At 34.1% G+C, this 23398-nt stretch overlaps 1 protein-coding gene across 3 annotated transcripts in view; it reads right to left on the bottom strand.

Moving 5' to 3' along the window:
• Positions 1-22201: 22201 nt before the first annotated feature.
• RSH1 (RELA/SPOT homolog 1) overlaps positions 22202-23398 on the bottom strand; it is a 199202-nt gene continuing 198005 nt past the window's right edge. For all 3 annotated transcript variants that reach the window (XM_089813727.1, XM_089813728.1, XM_089813726.1), the window contains 3 exons: positions 23254-23315; positions 23087-23155; positions 22202-22971 (listed from right to left, as the gene is read on the bottom strand). In XM_089813727.1, coding sequence (XP_089669853.1) covers positions 22867-22971; positions 23087-23155; positions 23254-23315 — 236 coding nt within the window. In that variant the 3' untranslated portion in view covers positions 22202-22866. The remainder of the gene's footprint in view (positions 22972-23086; positions 23156-23253; positions 23316-23398) is intronic.

Genomic DNA, 23398 nt, shown 5'->3' on the forward strand with positions numbered 1-23398 from the left:
TATTCATTTCTTTGAAACTATACATGTAGATGCATGAAATTAAAACATAGAAATGCCTAACAAATTAAAACTAGCTATATTATCTTCATTACTATTGTTCATACAAGAGAAAATATGCTGAAGAATGTGGTGTCATAGTGATGAGAACACATCAAAATTAGAACCCTAGTTTCAAAAATCTGAGAACACTCAAGATTGGAATACACATGGTATCATAGCAGTGAGTCTTTTTTCTCCAAAACTGGAACTCTCCTTTGCAATGGATGAGAAAGAAGAAGATATAGACAAGGAATGAATTCCCAGATCTAATCTAAAGATGACATGTGCCCACTTGAAATTCCATCCTCTGCTATTGTAAAACATCTCTTCTCTTTCTACCCCTAAAATCTGATTTAGTTTTCATCATTATTCTATAAAAAACTTGGAAATATCTCATATGAATGATAAAAACCCTTGTATCACCAAAATATTTGAAATGCATCTTTGAACTCTAACAAAAACTAGAATCAACTGATTTGAAGGTGACCAAACTCACCCATAACGGCATTTTTACTACCTTTTATGCACATTCAGCTCATCACCTTGCTAGAAATCAAAACTGAACTTTGATACCTAAATGTGGTTGCAAGTTGAGAATCTAGGACAAAACCTCCTATAACCTGAACAAATAGCTTCCTATGCAAAAACAAACTCTAGAAATGGAAAGTTCATCTTCTCCCAATTCTAGGGATATATAATATCGCTATATTAGCATACTAAAAACTCCCAAAATCTAGTTTTGAAAAATATACCCCTATTATGGCTCTCTGGTTTGAATCTCACTTTTCAAAAATTAAAAAATTTCTTAAGTTGAAACTTTAGAATATATCTTTTTTATATTTAAAAATCTCTTAAGATGAGCCCTTTTGAAAACTAATTAAAAAATCATTTTTTTTATCATTTTTGAATTTTTCCTTCCTCGTGCATTTTGGGTCAAACCTAGTTGATCGAGCTACCACATGTCACCCTCTGATTGGTCTATTAGTCACTGTCAAATGATAACTTCTCATTGGCTATCGACTACCCTATCACTGCCACATGTCAATTAATGATTCATCCTCAGGATACCACATCATCTGTTGACCTACCTACCACATCACCTCTAACCTAGGCCCACTGCCACATGGTGCCCAGGAACTTTACTGCTTTGTTGAAACTTTGCGCATCTCTACAATGTGGAAATGCAGAAGCCATTAGATCTCACCACATGGTGAGATCTGGATCATCCACCTTGGCTCCATTTGTTTCCATGTGTTATGGTTTGATTCACTCTGAGCTCCACATCATCATTCTTAGGCATGCATACACTTGATCAAAATTTTGGTCTTTGTCCAGTCGACCACAGGTCCCACACAAGCTATCTCAAGCTCAAAAACATTCTGTCTTAAAGACACTATGATGTATTACACCATTGCATATAAACATCAAAAATAGAAGCCCCGCAGTCAATGTGGGATTAAAAGGCTTCAAAAAATATTTTTCCTATGCCATAGAAGAAACTTACCATCTTTGTTTGAAACTTCCATGCCTTTACTTGATCCTCATCTCTCTTCATCTGCACTTTCAATGGGCTCTAACCTACCAAGGAAGGGGACACTACAAATAAGTTGGCAGTCTATTCCCCCTTTTTTCTAGTATTCAAAAATCACAACCATTCTGCCAATGTCAATTTGCAATGTGTGTGGAGAAGGTGCACCTTTTCTTCAAAATCTTGTATGTCATTAGGAACAATGACTGTTGCCTTCCTCTTGTTGTTGTCTTCTAAGGAAATTCTCAGAATATGTTGCCATTGTTCTGCATTGAATGCCAAGTCTAGAGAAAATGTTAGAGCTCCAAAATCACTCACTATTCCCATTCTGAAGAGGTCAGTTCAAATTCTCCCTAGCATCATGACTACCTATAGTAGTAGTTCCCACCACCTTGCTTCCTTTTGAACCTCCATTCGAAACATGCAGTGCTAAATTCTCTTTTATATTAGACTAATTAATTGCAATATTTGCATCACGCAATGTTGAACTGCCCCCATGAATTTGGGTCCTTCTCTGAACCATAGTCCTTCATGATAGCATCTCCCTTTTAAACTCTCCAATGGTGCTAGGGCTAGATTCAGTGGGATCTAATCATGATTGGCATTGTAGCTCAACAAGTGGACAAGTGATGAATTCAGCAGGGACATTAACAATCCCTCCATTTCTTGCTTTAATGGTTGCTCATAAATTTTATGTTTCTTTAGTTTGTTGTGTATTTCTTTAGTATAAGCTTTTCTTCCCATAGTTGGCTTGTAGATGTCATGGACTTAACCCTTTTTCACGTGGACATTTCACTCCCCTTCGGCTTCCACACTTTTGCTTTACAACTTTGTTTTATTTTATAATTTTTTGGTTTCCCCTATGCAATGTTAAGTTTTAAGCATGACATATGGTTGTGGGTAATTTCAAATTGGTTGCCTTCTAATGAGTTGAAAAGGGCGTGGCATAAAAGTGATTATGCTTTCCTTGCAGACAAGTACCTACACGCTTTGTCTTCCACTCTAAAAATACCATGCCATGACAAAACTTGGGACTTCAAAACCTTTTTGATAAAGTCTCCTTATTGATACTAAAGTTTTCAATGAGTAATCCTTTGTAAATTAGTGAACCACATTTTATGATAAGTATCAGGCTTTAGAAGAAAATAATATTCTAATATAGCAACCCAATTTCCTTTGCATTCTTGAGCAAGGCTTTCTAGTGGGGCTTTGTTGTAATGTCCTAGCATGTCCAATTATCCATAATGAAATTTTGGCTCTTGTCAAAGCAACATTCATCCGCCTAAAATTAGAGACAAATCCAATACTACCCATAGTTGAAGTTTGCCTTTCCACATCTTCCACTAGAGCCCATACAATTAAAAATACCAAAATATCCACTTCACAACCTTGAAAACCATCAATAGTATTAAACTCAATTTCTTCAACAATGCTAGGTCCAAACTCCTTTGTAACTCTTTGCCTTAACAATGAAGATTGTTGTTTGTAGGTTGTTAGTAGTCCAATCCTTCCAGGAAGAAATTACAATGGATACCTTGATTTACTAACCATTGTATGTGTAATCATATATGGCTATCAAATATTTGATCAATAGCACATGTATGATGTGTTACTGAATCAAAACATTTGCATTTTTTACAATCCCCTATTATTCTGATAGGACTAGGCAGGCCCCACAGTGGGTCTAGCTAAAAAAAAATTGAATTCAAACCTCTAACCTATCAAATTGATCCACTAATTTCCTAATACCAATTCAAAAAAAATTCGACTACTAGAAACAATTTCAAAACACATTTTACATCTTTCTGTAATATTGTCAACTTTGTGCTAGGATGTCCTTTGACTAGCCTTAAAAACTAATCAAAACACCTGATTAGACTCTAGAATCGAACATACTAATTCTTTTTTTAGCACACTCCTACCCTATTGAATCTTGTCTCATGAAAAATTCTCAGTCAAAAAATATTGACTATCAAAGTTGCCCTCCCAGAATTGCTTGCAAGCAAAATGTGTTAGAAAACCATAAACTGCATTTTGTTTTGGCTTCAAAAACTGGGTAAATGGATACTTGGGGCACAAAAAATGCGTATTGATTCATTATCATGAGGATAATATAAATCTAAAATTAGGGCTCCTGATGAATAACTGGGCAAAAATGGTTGGAAGTCAAATTGGACTACTCAGAATTTGTAGACTGGAAACACTGGCTGAATAGTGGTTTTTGCAAATGAAGTGAACCTAGGAAAGTGTGCAAAAGGATTCATCAAGACTTGAAAATTGGCACACTTGAAGTATTTTCAAAATAGAACGCATTGGTATAATACATTCGATCTCACCTATCACAGATCTTGAGTTATGACATCACGAATAGGGGTACCAACCAATTTGTCTTTCTTGACACCAATAAAAAGTTACAAATTGCATTTGGAATCACATTAGAAAACTTATCAAACAGATTCATCATAAGCTCAAAAATGAAACATAGCAAGTCTTTGACCTCTACAATGAAATACAAAAAGATTTATGTCATTTTGGTCAATTAGGTCAAAATTATAACAATTCAAATAGGGCCTTCCAAAATTCTAAACAATTTGCATTAGCATGACAAAAATAAACAACCACCTTTGAGGAATTCAAGTGAAATAGATTCAAAATGACTCAAAATTTGAAACATAGGTTCTCTAGTATGGACACTAAACACTCCCAAAGAAGCAAGTAATGAAACATTATTGGGTGCAAGATATTCAATTGCAAACAAGACTTCTTCTTCTTGTTTGACACAAGTAAAAAATGTAGAATTGGACATTGCTCAAAATGGAACTTCATAGAATGGCTCGGAATGGAAATTTATATTCATGGGATGAGTAGACGCACTAAATGCAAGGTGTTAGAAACATTAAACGCCTCTTTGGCCTCAAAAGGATAGTTGGGTACATATGGACCAAATAGCACTTAAGGGCTTGATTTTTTCAATGGTACTCAAAATCAAGGCTTTAATTTTGAGTCCCAACAAAGAGTAGAGGAAAAATCAATAATAATTATGTTATGCTTCTTATTTTTCACAATTTGATCCACAAATAAAGGTCCAACAAGTGCCACATATTTGTTATCTACATGTTTTAGGCATGTATCTTCAATCGTTGCTAAATGTAGCTTCATGAGTTCTTGCCATGCTTGGAAGTTATCTATGTTTAGCTTAGGAATCTCACTTCTATAAGACATCTTGATCTTTAGCTTAGGTCCTTGAAACCATACCTGCAAGCACCAAATTATTTGATACCGATTGTTGGAAATGGAAAGGAGTAACTGAGAGGGGAGGGGTGAATTAGTTACCAAAACAACAAATCCAAAAGTCCCTTTTAGAGGTCAACATGATATAAAACCAATAACTAGTAACTCAGTTAAGATTGAATATTTTGTTATCACTAGATTAGCACTGAACATCCAAATCTTAAGATATTTTAAATGTGATTAACCTTAGTTAACTTAGTTGTAGAAACATAAAGAAAATAACATGAACACATGAGACACCATGATTTAATGTGGAAACCCAATTTCAGAAAACCACCAATTGCAACTAGTTATTATTTTCCACTCTTCTGAAATGAACCATATTAGGATCCAACCCTGTTAAAGGTTACAAAAAAACATTTTTAGGCGTGACCCTGTTAGAGGATTTAATTCACCTTGTTAGCAATGGCCTTTTTAGAGGTCTTCAGACACTTCAATCTAAAAATTCCACCTTAGTAGAGGATTTACCAAAAAGTGGTAAGGCTAACTCTATTAGGAGATTGGATTCATTACTACAATTATTAGAGAGTAACAACGACTTGACCTAATTGTTGATGCAACTATCTTTACTGATTTCATATCTTTTTTCTAGCTTGAATAATTGATCCTCTTTGATCATAATGTTCTTTGCAGCTTAGTTAACTTGGATACTCTAATATCCTTCCAATTCACTTCCTTAATTTATCTTCTTTAATTCCATGATTTCTACTCATATAATCCTCAACTTGACCTTATAGTTATATGAATAGACTTGTTGAGTTTTTTTTAATATAGTTTTAATATAAAAAAATTCATCCCTTAAGTTGGCTAATATAGAATTGATTACTCGGTCAACTTAGAGAAACTCTTCGTTAACTAACTCAACTTGGTCAATACTGATTTTGAACTGACTTTCCTTTGGTAATCAAGTGAACTTGATCAACACAGGATCTATGCTAACTTTCCTTTGGTAACTAAGTAAACTCAATTAACACAAGATCTGCCTTTGATACCCAACTGAGCTCGGTAAGAACTAACTCTTAACTTGGTTATAACTAGAATGCTTGGCATACACAGGAAACTATCTTCAATGCCTAAGTGAGCTCAACAATCGCTAACTTGATCGATAAGGCTTGACATTTTGTGTAACATCAAAGACAACATACAATTGCATAATTGTTTTCAACAAATACTTCCTACAAGAATTGTAACCTTTTGCAAGTTATAGTTTAGAAAGTAGTTTTTTTTCCCTACAACCAATCTTTCAAAAAGTTCTATATGATCCCAAAATCTTGTTAGGATTAATCACAGACATAAATAACAATTAAATGCAAATATTAAAAATATTAAAAAATAATATATCACACAAAAGAGAACACAAGACACGAAGATTTAACGTGGTTCACCCAATCCCTAGGCTATGTCCATGAAACAATGAGTCCAATATTATTATGATCCATTGATTACAACCTAATTAAAATCTATAATCCCTTACAGCTCAATACCACTGCAAGAAGTAATTTTTGCATTACACCTTATGGAAAAATCCCTAACTCTAAGCCCTTTTAAACAAGTTTTTTTGTTGCTTTAAGGTTATAGTTAATTATAATATGTCAACCCAAAATTATTGATAAAATATTATAGTACTTCCTTAATTAGTCACCACAAACTAATAATCTCCCACTTGGGGACTGGTCAAGCTCCACACTAGACAACAATCTGTCACTTGGAGACTGATCCTATAGCAATACCGCTACTACATGGTGCTCCCACTGGATCAAACCACCCTAGAATCAATTGTTCTTTTATTTTATTTAGTCTAGAAGACCAACCAAAGCTAAAAAGGAGTTCAGCTTCTCCCTTGTCACTACTTTTGTAAACATATCTATTGGATTGTCATCTATATTTGTCTTGTCCAGCTTAAACTGTCCATCATCCAAAACTGACTAAATGAAATGGTACTGCAGCTATATGTGTTTTTTCTTTGAATACACAACAAAATTCTTTGCAAGCTGAATTGCACTCTGACTATCTGTAAATAAATAATTATCCTTTAGAGGGTGCTCCAATTCTTCCAAAAAGAACTGAAGCCATATCATCTCCTTGGCTTCCTTTGTAGTAGCAACATACTTTGCCTTTGTAGTGGATAAAGTGTTACCCTTCTGTAACCTAGAAACCAAGATCACTACTGCCCCACCAATAGTAAATACATAGCCTATAGTACTCCACCTAGTATCAATATCCCCTCCATTGACTGCATTAAAATGCTCAATTCCCAGATGACTCGTATACCTAGTAACGACTACCACTGTATGTGCAATATTTGGCCTTGTACATACCATAGCATACATCAAGCTTCCTGCAGCTGAAGCATAAGGTACCTTGGACTTCTTATCCTCCTCTTTTTGTGTATTGGGAAACATCTTCTTAGTCAACTTCAAATGACCAGGTAAAGTTGTGCTGATAGCATTAGCATTCTCCATATAGAAACATTGAAACACCTTCGCAACATAATCAACCTAAGATAATGTCAATTTCATGTTCTTCCTATCTCAACAAGTCTTCATACCAAGGATTTGTTTTGTTGTCCCGAAATCCTTCATAGCAAATAAACGTGCTAACTATTCTTCTAACCCCTTAATGTGATCTATGTTAGACCCAGCTACAAGCATATCATCAACATATAAACATAAAGTAATGTAGCTATCATTATTCAACCTCTTAAAGTAAACATAATGATCTAAATGACACCTACTATATCCATGCTCATGCATAAAACTGTCAAATTTCAAATACCATTACCAAGGTGCTTACTTCAAGCCATATAAACTTTTTTTCAATATGCACACTATGTTATCCTTACCTTTGACCTCAAATCCTTGTAGCTGGGCCATTTATATCTCTTCATCCAAATCACCATGAAGGAAGGCTATTTTAACATCAATTTGCTCCAAATGAAAATCTTCAGTAGCCACAATACTTAAAATAGTACAGATATAAGTCATTTTTACAATAGGAGAGAATATCTCATCAAAATCAATGCCCTTTTTTTGTGCAAATCCTTTTACAACTAACCTAGCTTTAAATCTTTTTTCCTCCATCCTCTTCTTTCAACCTGTAAACCCATTTATTATGTAAGCCCATTTACCTGCAAGCAACTTGCATAAATCTCAAGTCTTATTTTTCAACAAAGAGTCCATTTCATCTTCCATAACAGACTCCCATTGAAACTTAGTATCCACCTGCATAGCTTCATCATAACATTTAGGTTCACCAACATCTATTAGTAAAATAGAGTACAAAGAAGGAGTCAATCTTTTTAGAGGTCTATTGAGCCTTGTTGACCGTCTAACATTCACTAGGGTGTGTGGTATTTGTTGTTGTAGTTGTTGCAGTTGTTGAGCATTATGAGGAATTGTGGGAACATCATCTTTTGGAGTATCATCTAGCACTGCATAATAATATTATTTATTCTTATGTTGTAGCAAAAAAACTTTGTACAACACTTTCTTATTGAATATGACATCCCCGCTTCTTACAATTTTACAATTTTCAAAATCTTAAAACCTATAACCAAATTCATCAATGCCATATCCAACAAATACACGTTTCTTTGACTTTGCTTCTAGATTGGTTCTATTTTTAGAATTTATATGAGAAAGTGCTTCACAACCGAAGGTTATGAGAAAAGAATAACTCACCTTCATACCAGTCCATGCTTTCTCTGGAATACCACAACCCAAGAGAATAGAGGGACCTCTATTAATCAAATATACAACAGTATTGATAACCTCTGCCCACATTTTTAAGGGTAACCCAACATGTAACCTCATGCTCCTTGCACGCTCCATTATCGTCTTGTTCATGCATTTAGCCACTCCATTTTCTTGTGGAGTCCTTGGAATAGTTTTCTATCTACAAATACTATTAATGGAGCAATAATATTCAAATTCATGACTACAATACTCACCACCATGATTAAATCTAAGACATTTTAATTTCTTACCAGTCTCATTTTCAACCAAGCATTCCATTTCTTAAAAGTTTGAAGTACATTAGATTTATATCTAAGGAAGTAAACCTATACTTTTCTAGTTGCATCATTAATAAATGTAACATAATAATGAGAGCCACCAAGGGAAAATACATGAGTCGGTCCCCATACATCTGTATCCACAAGCTCTTATCTCTCATTTTTTTTTTTTTCCACTCTTCACAAAACTCACTCTCTTTTGTTTTCCATACACACAACTTTCACAAAAATCCATACTGACACATTTCAGACCTGGTAAAACTTTCTTTGAATGAATTAATTTCATACCTTTCTCACTCATGTGTCCAAATCTATTGGGCCACAATGGTGTATCAGAATCTATAACAGTTATTTGTTCTCCCCACTCAACTGCAGCAATTGTTCTTGAACATTCATTTTTCTCTGAAACAATCAAAGTAGAAGGAATAGTATGATTTATACAAAGATATGAGGTGTCTACTTTCACACCTTTTTCTGCTACAAGGGAACCTTTTGAAACCTTCCAATTTTTATCATTAAAAGTAACTACACAACCCTCATCAATGAGTTGCCCTCCTGAAATTAAATTCCTACTTAGCCTTGGAAATTGTCTTACCTCATGTAGTAGCTAATGATTCCCATTCTACAACTTAATCTTAACTTTTCACTTTCCAACAATCTAACAGGGTTCATTATCCCCCAAATAAACAAGCCCAAAATCCCCTTGGACATAATTAATGAAATAACCTCCATGAGGTGTAGCATGAAATGAAGCACTAGATTTTAAAACCCATGAATCATCAATAATTTCTAAAGACAGAAGCAAAGCATCTTCTTCGGATTTGTTACTTACCACATTTTCCTCCTTGTTTACTTCTGGTTTATCTCATTCATTCTTCTTTTGAATCCAACAATCTTTCTTCTTATGTCTTGGTTTCCCACAGTACCAACAATCTCTCGGTCCTCTGGATTGAGACCTCTTCCCCTTTGACTTTCCTCCTAATTTTCCATTATTTTTGGAATTATTTCCTCTCTTTTTTGTTCTATCTCTCCTTTGTGCATTCAAAGCACTTCCTCATGTAGATCCATGTGAGGTTTTCCTGCAAGTTTCCTCACTCAAAATAACAACACTTCCTAATGTAGATCTACCTGAGGTTTTCCTACGAGTTTTGTCACTCAAAATAACACTGATCACATCATCATATTTTAGGGTATTAGATCTAGAAATGGAATTACTCATAGTCATTACCGAGCCATTCCAACTTTTAGGAAAAGAACACAAAATCCAAAGAGCCCTAATTTTATCATCAAATTAAATACCCACATAATATAACTAACTAGTAATAGTATTAAACTCACTTAAATGATTCGCAACATATCCACCTTTTTCCATCTTCATATTAAATAAACGCTTCATGAGAAATACCTTATTTGATATCTCAATATATCAAACAACATGGTAAGGCATAGGATGTCTCAATATCTACAACTATAATTATTTAACCAACTCTTTATATCCCAAATTATTATAACTCCCTCTATCAATGATTACTTGACAACATTTTCCAACCATCTTACATCGAGTTTTGAACAAACTTATCCTCAACATAGGTCCCCCATCAGCTTCTTCATTCCACAAAACCCTTGTCAACATCAAGCTCTCACAATTTTTAGGTTCACTAGATGTTTTATCAACTTCTTCACAAGCCAAAGTATTTCTTCTATTACCTCCAATCTTCTTTCCGAAGTTAGTACATTCAAATTCTCTATGACCTTCTCCACATTTATAACAAGTACCTTTAAACCAAGATCTCTCTTCTCTTTTTCCACCATTGTTATTCCTAAAGTAACAAAAATAGATACCTTTAGAGTAATTACCTCTTTTTCCAGCACTTTCATCCTTCCATCCTTTATCTTGCACTCCATTGTCAGATCTGCTACATTCTCCATATGTTTCAACTATGCTTCACTAAAATCTATCACCTTTTCCTCTTTGTCTTTGATCATGTCCTTTGCCAATATTTCTTCAACCTTCAAAGAAAATTGATATGATTCTTCAATTCTATCCATTTTAACATAACTAATCTCATCTTAAATTGATCTCCTCAAGCCATTCATGTATCTATCCACCTTCTCCACTTCATCATCCACATGTCCAGATCTGATATCTAATTTTTAGGATTCTTCAATATATTCCTTCACACTCATGTCTTTTTTCCATAAATTTTTCATCTTCCTCAATAAACTAACTTGGTAGTCTGTTGGTAGGAAATTCTTCTTCAAATTTCCAAGAATCTTCATCCATGTTTTGATCTTTTCTTTTCCTCTTTGTCTTTCAGGTTGCAAATGATCCTAGCAAAGAGAAGCATGATCTTTCAATTTTTTGACTATTATCTTAACCTCCTTATTATCAAGAGTACCTTCATTCTCAAAGTATTTTTCCATTTCATAGATCCAATCCAATACCACATCAGTTTCAAGTATTTCGTCATAGCAAGAAACTTCAATAGTGGAAAAACTTTTAGAAGTCTTTATTCATCTTGTTCAACTTCAAGTTTGGCATTAGGATTAGGTATTGCCCCTTCTTCATTACTAACATCTTCAAGATGTAAACCTCTTCTTTGGACTGTCTCCACAGCTTCGAGCCTGGTTGCAATCTATCTCAACATATCCATGATAGCATTATCAACATTTCCTCTACCACAAACCATCTTAACAATAGTTCATGCAAGATTTTAACCTTCTATAAGTTATAGGTCAGATTTCAGATCTATCACTATGCAAACAATTCAATAAGGTTGTCCATGTTCCAATCCACAAGAAAGAAACAACTCTGATACCACTTGATGTAGGGAGAAGGGAGATTCAAGCATAATTAACTTAAACATACAAATATCACCTACTCAAAGTTACATATAGAAGAAACATTCAAATCAAAGAAAACATGGTGTACATGATGCTAGATTACTGGAAACCACACTAGTGTAATTATTAAAGATCATAAAACATGTTTGGCTATGAGGTCTTTCAAGTTACAAACATATACAATGAAATTATGAAATTAAAATCCAAGCTCGCATTATATCTTCCCTCCCAACATCTTCTATTCCTCTACTATCGAACTATCCTTTCCACATCTAACCAAGCTTCTTATATAGCTAGCTAAGTCACAAGTCGGCTAGTCAAGAATTTAATTACATTATAGGTCCAACCTTGGAGGTTTAAATAAAACCAAAGAAAATAGAAACATGAGGTGATGCACACTCAATGGGAGGTTCACACATGTCTTGGTTATCGACTACTAACTTTGCAGCACACCAAGTCAATGTAGAAAACCATGCCAAATAAAACATTGCCTAAAATAGGAATCACAAAGAATGGCACATAACTCTAGAAAAATCAATAAACAAGGCTTGCACACTTAGGAGGAGGGTCTAAGATAGGCCCTCTGTGTGACATTAACTGTGCATAGAAAAAATTTACAAATAGTAATAGCAACTTTACGAACAATAGACTAGTATTGAAAACAAGAAATATTTTTGGTTGATGCAACATTGCTCCAAGCTACATGAGATACCTAGGGTTAATAAATAATTGATGTCCAAATTAGGAAATGCTCATATTTTGACTTGAATAATAAAGATTCAATTCAGCATGTGTAATCCATGAACTATCTTCAACTGGTTTGTCTTTCCACTGAACTAGGTATTCCATGTAGTCTCCTTTTGTACTCTTACTTATTCTACTATTTAGGATTCTCTCATGTTGTGTTTCCATTTTTTAGGATTATCTAGGTTATCTTCAATCTCATTATCAAACTCATAGTACTCAAAGATATTTGTAATGTTGAATATAGGTGATACATCCATGTCTTCTGGTAATTCCACTTCATAAGCATTTCCACTATCAAACTTCTTCAAAATCTTACAAGACCCAAATTTCTTCAATTTCAGCTTACTATAGGTACCAACTGGAAATCTATTCTAATTCAAATGAATTATAACATCATCTCCAACTTCAAAAGATTTATGTCTCTTCCTTTTATCCACTTTCTATTTATATTTTAGATTATTGTTCTCTGAGTTTCCTTTTACTTCATCATGTAAAGCCCTCATGAAAATTGCAAAATCTTCAACTTCAACACTTCTTCTTGTCTTAGTAGGAAAATCTCTCAGCTATATGGTTCCTTTTGGATGAAATCCAGTAATAATCTCAAATTGTATCTTATTAGTGCTTCTATTTATAGAATTATTATATGCAAACTTTGTTTATACCAAAACTAAATCCCAGTTAGTAGGCTTATCTCCAACCAAAGATCTCAACAAGTTACTTAAACTTTTTTTCACAACTTCAATTTGTCCATCTATCTAAGGGTGAAATGTAGAAATAAACTTCAATTTTGTATTCATCTTCTTCTAAAGTGTCTTCCAAAAGTAACTAGTAAACTTAGTATCTCTGTCTAAAATAATAGTCTTGGGAAAACCATGCAATCTTACCACTTCATTGACAATAATTCAGCTACATATAATGCATCATATGTCTTCTTACAAGGTATGAAATGAACCATTTTTTTAAATCTGTCAACTATACCAAAATAGAGTCATTACCTCTTTGAGTTCTAGGCAATCCAAGAACCAAATCCATACTAACATCTTCCCAAGGCTTATTAGGTACATGCAAAGGTGAATACAATCCCACATTTTGAATAATTCCTTTTGTTGTTTGACAAATTCCACCACCTCTTATCATTCTCTATACATCCTTATAAATCCCATTTCTCATTTGTGTCAACACTTTTTTTCTTCGGCTCAAGGCATCAACAACTTTGTACAACTGTCCACTTTTATGTTTCAAGGAAAAGGAAAAATTCTACAAGAACTCAACCCACTTCATATGTCTCTAATTCAATTTATTCTAACTTCCCAAATACTGCAAAGCTTTATGGTCAATATGCAACACAAAATCTTTATGCATCACATAATATCTCCATTTCTTCAAAGTTTGAACACTAGCATAGAATTCCTAATCATAAACTAAATAATTTATCTTAGCATTCACTAAAGAAGCCACAATTCTTCCTTCTTGACTTAAAATAGCTCATATTGCACTTCCGCTAGCATTAAATTCTACTTGAAATTTTTTATTGAAATCGGGCAAAGCAAGTTTAGGCAATTCTACAATCTTTTGTTTCAATGTCTCAAAACTCTTTTGTGCTCCATGTGTCAATTTGAAGTCATATTTATCTCCTCTTATAGTTTTAGTCATAGAATTACAAATAGAACTGAAAATCCTAATAAACTTCCTATAAAAACTTACCAATCCATGAAATGATCATACCTCTCCCACATTTGTTGGTGTAGTCCAATCAAGAATAATCTCACCTTTTTAGGGTCCATCTTCAAACCATCAACTAAAATAAAATAAAACAAGATACATGATCCCTTCCTTCATGAATAAACATTTCTTCAAATTCATAAGCAACTTTTCTTCTTTCAACTTCTTCAATACTTGTCTGATATGTTCAAGATGCTCTTCATTACTCTTACTAAATATCAAAATGTCATCAAGATATACAATCAAAGATTCACCCAAAAAATTCTCCAAACCTTCATTCATTAGCCTCATGAAAGTACTAGGTGCATTAGTTAAACCAAAGGGCATAACAAACCACTCATACAAACCTTCATTATTCTTAAAAGAAGTTTTTCATTCATCTCCTATACGATGATAACCACTCTTCAAATCAATCTTTGTAAAATATTTTACCCCACTTAAACTATCTATTATGTCATGCATTCTAGGCAAAGGAAATTTCTACTTGACTGTTATCTTGTTTATAGATCTAGAATCAATGCACATTCTCCATTCTCCATTCTTCTTAGGTGCTAACACACTAAGTACTACATAAGGACTCAAAATTTCTCTAATTAGACCTTTTCCAAGAAATTATTGCACTTGTCTATTCAATTCAATCTTTTCATCAGGTGTCAACCTATATGGTACTTTATTAGGCAAACTAGCTCCAGATATCAAATCCATACAATGACTTATACTTTGCACAGGAGGCAAACCATGAGGTACATTATCAGAAATGATGTCATGTAATACAGTTAGCAAAGGCTCAATCTCAAGTGCACGTTCTAACTCATCTTGTTTCTTAATTTTCCTCAGAATCATAGCATACCAAACATTATATTATTTCATTTCTCTTGCAAACTTATTACCCTCAACCAAGCATACTCAAACTGTAGTATAGTGACTTTGATCAAACCTTTCCACCAAACACAATAATATTTGTTTCTGTACATTGACCTTAATAGTATATTGGTTCAATCTACCATCATGCAAAGCTTGTCTATCATACTACCAAGGTCTACCCAAATGAAGATGACAACAAGCCATAGGCATAATATCACACAAGACTTCATCATCATAATTCCCAATTTTGAATTTAACAAGGCATTATTCACTTACAAGTAAATTATGCTCCTTCTAGATCCAAGCAATATGGTAAGGCTTAGGATGTCTCAAATTCTACAACTGCAATTTGTTAACCATCTCTTTAGATGCCAAAATATCATAACTCCCACTATCAATGATTACAACATTTTCTAGCGATTTTACATCAAGTTTTGAATAAACTTCTCCTCAAGACAGGTTCCTCATAAGCTTCTTCATTCCAGAAGACCCTTCTCAACATCAAGTTCTCACCATTTTCAAGTTCATTAGATGGTTCATCAACTTACTTCACAAGCCAAAGCATTTCTGCTATTACCTATAATCTTCTTCCCAGAGTTGCTACATTCAAATGCTATATAACCTTCTTCTCCACATTTTTATTAAGTACATTTAAACCAAGATCTCTCTTCTCTTTTTCCACCATTGTTATTCCTAGAGTAATTAGTATAGCTACCTCTAGAGAAATTACCTCTTTTGCTAGCACATTCATCCTTCCATCCTTTATCTTGCACTGCATTGTCAAATTTGCTACTTTCTCCATATGTTCTACCTCTGCTTTGTTGAAATCTGCCACTTCTTTCTCTTTGTCTTTGATCATTTCTTTTTGTCAATCTTTCTTCAGCATTCAAAGAAAATTGATATGTTTCGTCAACGTTGTCCATTTTAACATAACTGGTCTCATCTTGAATTGATTTCCTCACGCCATTCAAGTATCTAGCCACCTTCTCCACTTCATCATCGACATGTCTAGATCTGATATCTAATTTGTAGAATTCCTTAGTAAATTCCTTCACACTCATATCTTTTTTCCTTAAATTTTACATCTTCCTCAACAAACTAACTTAGTAGTCTGCTAGTAGGAACTTCTTCTTCATCTTTCCAAGCATCTTCATCCAGATTTTGATCTTCTCTTTTCCACTTCTTTGTTTTTCAGTTTGCAAATGATCCCACCAAAGAGAAGCATGACCTTTCAATTTGGTGACTCCTACCTTAACCTTCTTATTATCAGGAATACCTTCACACTCAAAGTATTTTTCCATTTCAGAGATCCAATCCAATACCACATCAATTTCAAGTCTTCCATCATAGCAAGTAACTTTAACAATAGGTTTAGTATCCACCCTAGACAAAACTCTCAAAAGCCTTTCTTCATCGTGTTCAACTTCAAGTTCAGAATTAGGATTAGGTGCTACCTATTCTTCATCACTAGCATCTTCAAGATGTACATCTCTTCTCTGAGATGTCTCCATAGCTTTGAGCCTAGTTGCAATCTACCTCAACATATCCATGATAGCAGTATCAACACTTCCTCTACCGCAAACAATCTTGACAATAGTTCCTCCAAGATCGTAACCTTTTGCAAGTTATAGGTCAAATTTCATATTTGCGACCCTACAACCAATTCAATAAGGTTCTCTATGATTCAATCCATAAGAAAGAATGAGCTCGCTCTGATACCTCCTAACATAGGGAGAAGGGAGATTCAAGCATAATTAACTTAAACCTACAAACATCCCCTTCTCAGAGTTACACACCGAAGCAACATTCAAATCAAAGAAAACATGTTGTACATGAGGCTAGGTCATTGGCTACATTAGTGTAATTATTAAAGATTAGAAAACATGCCTAGTTGTGAGGCCTTCTAGGTTATGACCATATACAATGAAATTATAAAATTAGAATCCAAGCTCGATCACTTTCTATCTTCTCTCTCACATTCTCCTATTCCTCAACTATCAAACTGTCCTTTCCACATCTAACCAAGATTCTTATATAGCCAACTAAGCCAAAATTGGCTAGTCAAGCATTTAATTACATTATAGGTCCAACCTTGGAGTTGTAAACCAAAACCAAAGCAAATAGAAACATGAGGCAATGTGTACTTAAGGGGAGGTTTGCATGTGTCTTGAGAATTGATTGCTAACTTTACAACATGCCAAGTCAACATAGGAAACCACGCCAAAGAAAACATCACCTAAAACAAGAATCACAAAGAACGACATGGAACTTGAGTGAAACCAATGAACAAGGCTTGCACACTTAGGAGGAGGGTCTAGGATAGGCCCTCTGCATGATGTTAATTGTGCATAGAACGAAACTACAAGCATCAATAGTTACTTTACGAATAGCAGAGTGGTGCCAAAAATAATAAATAACTTTCGTTGATGCAAGATTGCTACAACACCCAAGATGCTCACGCATCACATCCCTTGTAGGTTCCAACATGATCAAATTTTAGACTAGGTAGACCTATTACAATCTTTTCTAAGGGTGGTAGAGAAAGAAAGTGAAGGTGGCCTAGCCTTCTATGCCAAATTTCATTAGAGTTTGAAACTTCATGGTTTAAGGCTAGGTTTTGAGGCTTACAAAGTTTATACAGACTTCCACCTCTGAAGCCTATAGTGATTATGTTCGTAATATTGGAATTCTTAGGCCAAGATAAAGCTTTATCTTTTTGAAAAGTGACACAATACCCTTTATCTACTAGGCCCGAAATGGAGATCAAATTGCTTTTGATGCTAGGTACAAATAGTATTGAATTGTATTGAACAGGTTCTAATTCCTTTCACTAGATAGGAGGAGTTATCCCTATTTGTGACTTCTTCAGTAGAGTGACCTTCAAAGGTTTTGAATTTGTCTCTAAATCCAGCTATGTGTTGAGATGCTCCACAATCTATTATCCAAGTATTTTTGTTGGTGTTTAGTTCACTTGATAAGGCTAAAAAGAATAGTGATTTTTCTTCCTCATCTTCAACTAGAGCAACATGAATTTTCTTTCTTTTTGGACAGAATTTGTGAGTGTGCCCAAATTTATCACACTTGTAGCATTGACTTTAGACATATCTCTTGTCTTATATGTTTGATTATTCTTGCCTCATTTTTGTTTGAAGTGTCTTTTCTTTCCTTTATTGTTCGTGTTGGCTTGAAGGGCTTGTATTTCTCCCTCTTGATTTGGAGTAATTCTTCTTGTGATCAATTTTGATTCCTCTTGTGTACAATCATTCGTAAGTTGGTCAAATTTTGGCAACTCAAGTTGAGCACTAATTCCTTGAATAAAGGACTCCTAAAACATAGCTAATTCTTTCAGAGCTTTTAAGGATAATTCCTTTTCATCTTTATTATTTCCTTTGGTTCAAAGATGATCTTTTAACTTTGCAATTCTCATGAAATAAGATGTAATAGTCTCTCCTTCATTCATTTTCACGTACAGTAGTTGTTTCAAGGTGAGTAGTCTATTGGTATTGTTGATTTCAAATGTGTTTTGAATAATCATGAACATCTCATAGGCAATCTTTAGATTTGATATGGATGTGAGTATGTAATATTAACAGAATCTATAATAATTTGCATAGCTTTATTATTATGTCTTTTCCAAATTGTTTTATCTAGTTCATTTCCAAGCATTGTTTTATTTTCTTCTACATGTGCTTCTAATTCAAGTTCCCAAAGGATGATCATAATTCAAATTTTCCATGACATGAAGTTTGTAGCACCTTCAAGTATGTCCTCAAGCCTTGCATGGTTCACCATGGTTGCAATTTAGAATAAATTTAAATACGTTTTAACTTTTAGTGGTAAACAATTATTTAAACTAATCAGTTAGGCTCTTATACCATGTAAAGGAATGTAAGATCTCTAATAGAGTAACAGATGGAGAAATGCAATGTTCTTTGACTAAGGTTTTGCTAAACACTGAGATTTTTTTGAACCATGCCAAATACTCAAAACTTGATATGAGAAATGGTATAACAATCTTCAAACAAAATTGTGATAGAATGCAAGGTATATACTTTAGATTAACTGTAGATTATAATCATCTTTCGTTGTTGATACTGGTCATGTCATGCATGTGTATTGATGACAATTCTCTCACAACAAATACAAACTCCACACGTGTGCACGTGTGTGTGTGTGTGTGTGTGTGTGGTAATGAGTCATGTCCACATACGGACGTGGCTCTACGTGGTACAAGTACTATGTAGGATCATGTTCCTACATGGACATGGAATAGTCAACTCTATATCCACCATTTCAAACAGGGGCAAATGTGTATTAATGATGATTCTCTCACAACAAATACAAACTCTATATGTGTGTGTGCACACGCACACACACCCACACACACACACATCTATATATGTGTGTGTGTGTGTGCACACGCACACGCACACACACACACACACACACACACACACACACACACACACACACACATATATATATGTGTGTGTGTGTGGGTGTGTGTGTGTGTGTGGGGTAGTGTGTGTGTGTGTGTGTGTGTGTGTGTGTAGTAATGAAGAGTCACGTCCACATAGGGACGTGACTCTACGTGGTACAAGTACTACGTAGGATCATGTTCCTATGTGGATATGGAATAGTCAACTCTATATCCACCGTTTCAAATAGGCGCAATAATATAATGGTTAAGTGATTATTATAAGTCCAATATAATATAGTGATTGTTGGTAACAATGCCACGTCAGTTATATTAGAGTTTGATAATATATGAGGCAATAATATGAGATCCAATCTATGTTAAGTAAATCATGTTTCACATTAAATATAAGTATATATACTAGTTTGATTTAGCATATGCTTCAATTCGACTCAAGCTACAACTTTAACAAGTAGAACCAAGCATACTGAAAATAACATTTTGTAGGACAAGTTATTGAAGGTGGAGCAACCCTTGATAAAGTTCATACACCTAAAAGTTGTGCAGATATGTTTACTAAACTAGTGCTAGTGGAGAAGGTGAAGTGGGTCTTCCTTTGATTTGCAAAAGTGGTGATATATGGACTTGGTCCAATATTAGGTAAATTGTTGTCAAGGAGGTGATTGTTAGATAATGACAAGAAAAAAATAGAGAAAAACAAAAATTGTGAAAACAATCTCTATTAATTTAGAAAATAATTTTCCACTTTCAAAAGGAAACTTCTTAGTTTTCGACTAAATAATTCAGGGTTTATCCTATGTTGAGATATTGTTATCTTCAAGAGGTTATAAATCTTTCTTCTCTTGGAAGACATAACTAATATTTTAAGATAAGTATTGAAGCTGCTATATCGATTGTAAATATAATTGTTTTTTCTCTGTGCAATGAGATTGCCAATACTTACCCCACAAATGTTTCCTTGGCATACTATCATAGTTTTCCCCCCCATTTATGTGTGTTGTCATTTGTTTTGTTGTTGTTCTTTATTTTTTTCGCACTACTACTATGCATCTAATTTACATTTAAATTATATTCTTCCACATATACCATAAAATTTAGCGAGAGTGCAATTGATAAGTATGAAACCAAATCCTTTGACAACATTTTCCCTTCCAATACAAAAATTGAAGGCTTTGAATAGTGCATGGAACTGAATCAAAGCATAATGGTACAAGGACTTTTGTTAGATATTATACTTATAAATGCTTTGGTAGACACACATGAGAAATGTGGAAGCTCATGCAACGCACAATAACTTTTTGATAAAATGCCAGGAAGGATGTCATTACATGAAATGCATTAATTTCTAGAATTGCAAAAGAAAGGATTCCAAAACTTAAAGATTATATCACATATACGATTAAACAAGATGTGAAGATTTGCTAAAATGGATCTATTGAAAAGCCTTCTAAACATTTGGACAAACACAATGGGTAGCTACTTCTGTAAACTTCCAAACAAATGAAATTAATAGTTATAAATCCAAGTTCTTTGCATATAACATGATTTTTCAAAGTGTTGTCCATGGGACATCTTTAGAAGTGATCTACAGCTAAAGGCCTTTACCACAACTTTGTAAAGCAAAATGACAACCATAGACACCTCCAATGCATTTTCTAACCCATCAATATGATAGACATAGTTTGAATTTAAACATAAGCAATAACCAATTAAATGAGTTCACAAAAAGTATCCTACCCATCTAAAGAGTGAAGAATGGGATCACAAGCCACAATGAGTAAAATGGTTGTTCAAAGGATTGGGAGTTTGGGACCTTCATCTATCCCATTCCTTCACCCATGAAGGATCAATGATTTCTGAGAGAAATGCTTAACATTATTGTAATGGTTGTGTTCCAATGATTTGATCTTCCAATCTTGTCAGTTAGTAATCTAGCCTTGTTAGACTTTCATAGCAACCATTGTTTTAAGTAATTGTTGGAATATGAATCATTTCTTTGCTTTTGACACTGCTGACCTCCCAACATAGCTGCCACCATTGTGGGGTTACACCTCTCGGCATAATTAGTTTGTATCATAGAATATTGTTCTCATTTTTTTGTGAGCAATAAGCTTGCCAATTTTATTCATAAACAAAGAGCTGGGATTGAGAACATAAAGATGAAGATGACTTGAGATGCAACTCTTGATCCCTTAAAACTGCTGGAATTGTGGACTAAATTAAAAGTCCTTCAATTGAATTCAAAAAATATTCCTCAATTGATTTTTTTAATAAATTGTTCAATATTTAGCACATATCTGCCTCTACCTTCCCTTGTTATCTCCACAAAGCTCGTGTTAGGTACGTTGCTTAAAAATACAATGAATGCAAATGGTTAGATAATAGTACGTACGAAACTACAATTTTCACTGAATTATAATTACATTACTTGAAGAAATAATATGAAAACTATTATAAAGAACGTACGTAGGTTGCTAAATATTTCAAGAAATGTAGAATTAAATATAAATTGTTAAGATATATACCAAAATTGGTTTAATCAATGAAGGTTCTGCCTAGATATTCTGGGTTACCATAACAGGATGAAGAAATCATATCATGAAAAATAAAGATGGTTCTCTGTGTTTGGGTTTTATCAAAATAAGCTCTTAAAGTAAATAATAACTTTGTTGGAGATAGTTGAACAATGAAACCACGGATCCATGATATTCATTGATGAATATGGAAACATTTGTGCTTGTCATTAATTCAATATAGAACAGCCACCCCTGCAACATTAGGCTTAAAAATATTGGCAGGGTGCCCTATTATTTTTTACATTTTGTCAATGTCTGTATATCTCATCTGTTGCTTTAGTCAAAATTTGATACAAGATTCAATGTACCTTTTAAACAGCTAAAACAAGCTATTAACTCTACAATCATATACCTGAAACCCAATCCATCCACCTGCATTTAAGTGTTGATTAAACCAACAGAACACTTGGCAGAGAACAAATTTTCAATTACCGCCTCCAGGTGCACCCTTTCTATTAAAGTGTACCTGCTATGTAATCTCAAAAGCCCAAAAGCTATATGGCATGATGACTTAATCTGATGAAAGAAAACAAAATGAAAACGAGAACTTGAAATTCTAGATCTTCTGCAAATCCTACATGAATCACACAGCCCAAAACTAATTCTCACTCAGTTTCTCTAATATAATACACAGACAGATTTTAGATACAACATTTGGTGGCCTAGAATATATGCACCAAAGCTTCTTCTATGGTACAAAATAATGAAGAAATGGCTCTAATTCTATGAGAACCAGCATATCAATTTCTATTGTACAATACCAATTTGAAATTTCTGGATGGATTTGGAGAGGGTTTCTCAGAGATCAACACTCAAAACTGCTCTTTAACAACCGGGGCATATGCCAAGTGCAACCCACAGACCAACTGAGAACGCCCTGGATTGAATCAACACTTGAGCATGCCTTAACCTGAAAAATCCAACAAATTCATTGAAGGTGACACAGATATCTTAACAGAAAAATCTTGGTATCAAGAAACTATTTTAAAGATTTATATAAGAGCCTTGAACTTTTACTATCTTACCATACTCTCAACATTTCCATCAATATGAAAAAGCATCACCCCTAACCCCCGGGTCTGGTCAGTTTCAGCCTACAATTTATTGCAAAAGTAATGCATTCAACACCATACGTATCAGGAACATCAATAAAGTGATGCCTACATCTCAGTGAAGAAACTAATTCTCTTACCACACACGCACATATTACAATCCCAGCTGCAGCAAATACTGATGTGACTTCTGCGAGCATACCTAAAATAAATATAAAAATTGAAGGTCAAAACATGCAAAAAAAGGAGCAGAACAGCATTGGCACCACTTGTTTACAGATATAT

The sequence above is a fragment of the Cupressus sempervirens genome, chromosome 2, assembly GCF_028749045.1.
Source record: "Cupressus sempervirens isolate cs-2001-9-10 chromosome 2, ASM2874904v1, whole genome shotgun sequence".
Lineage (NCBI taxonomy): Eukaryota > Viridiplantae > Streptophyta > Pinopsida > Cupressales > Cupressaceae > Cupressus > Cupressus sempervirens.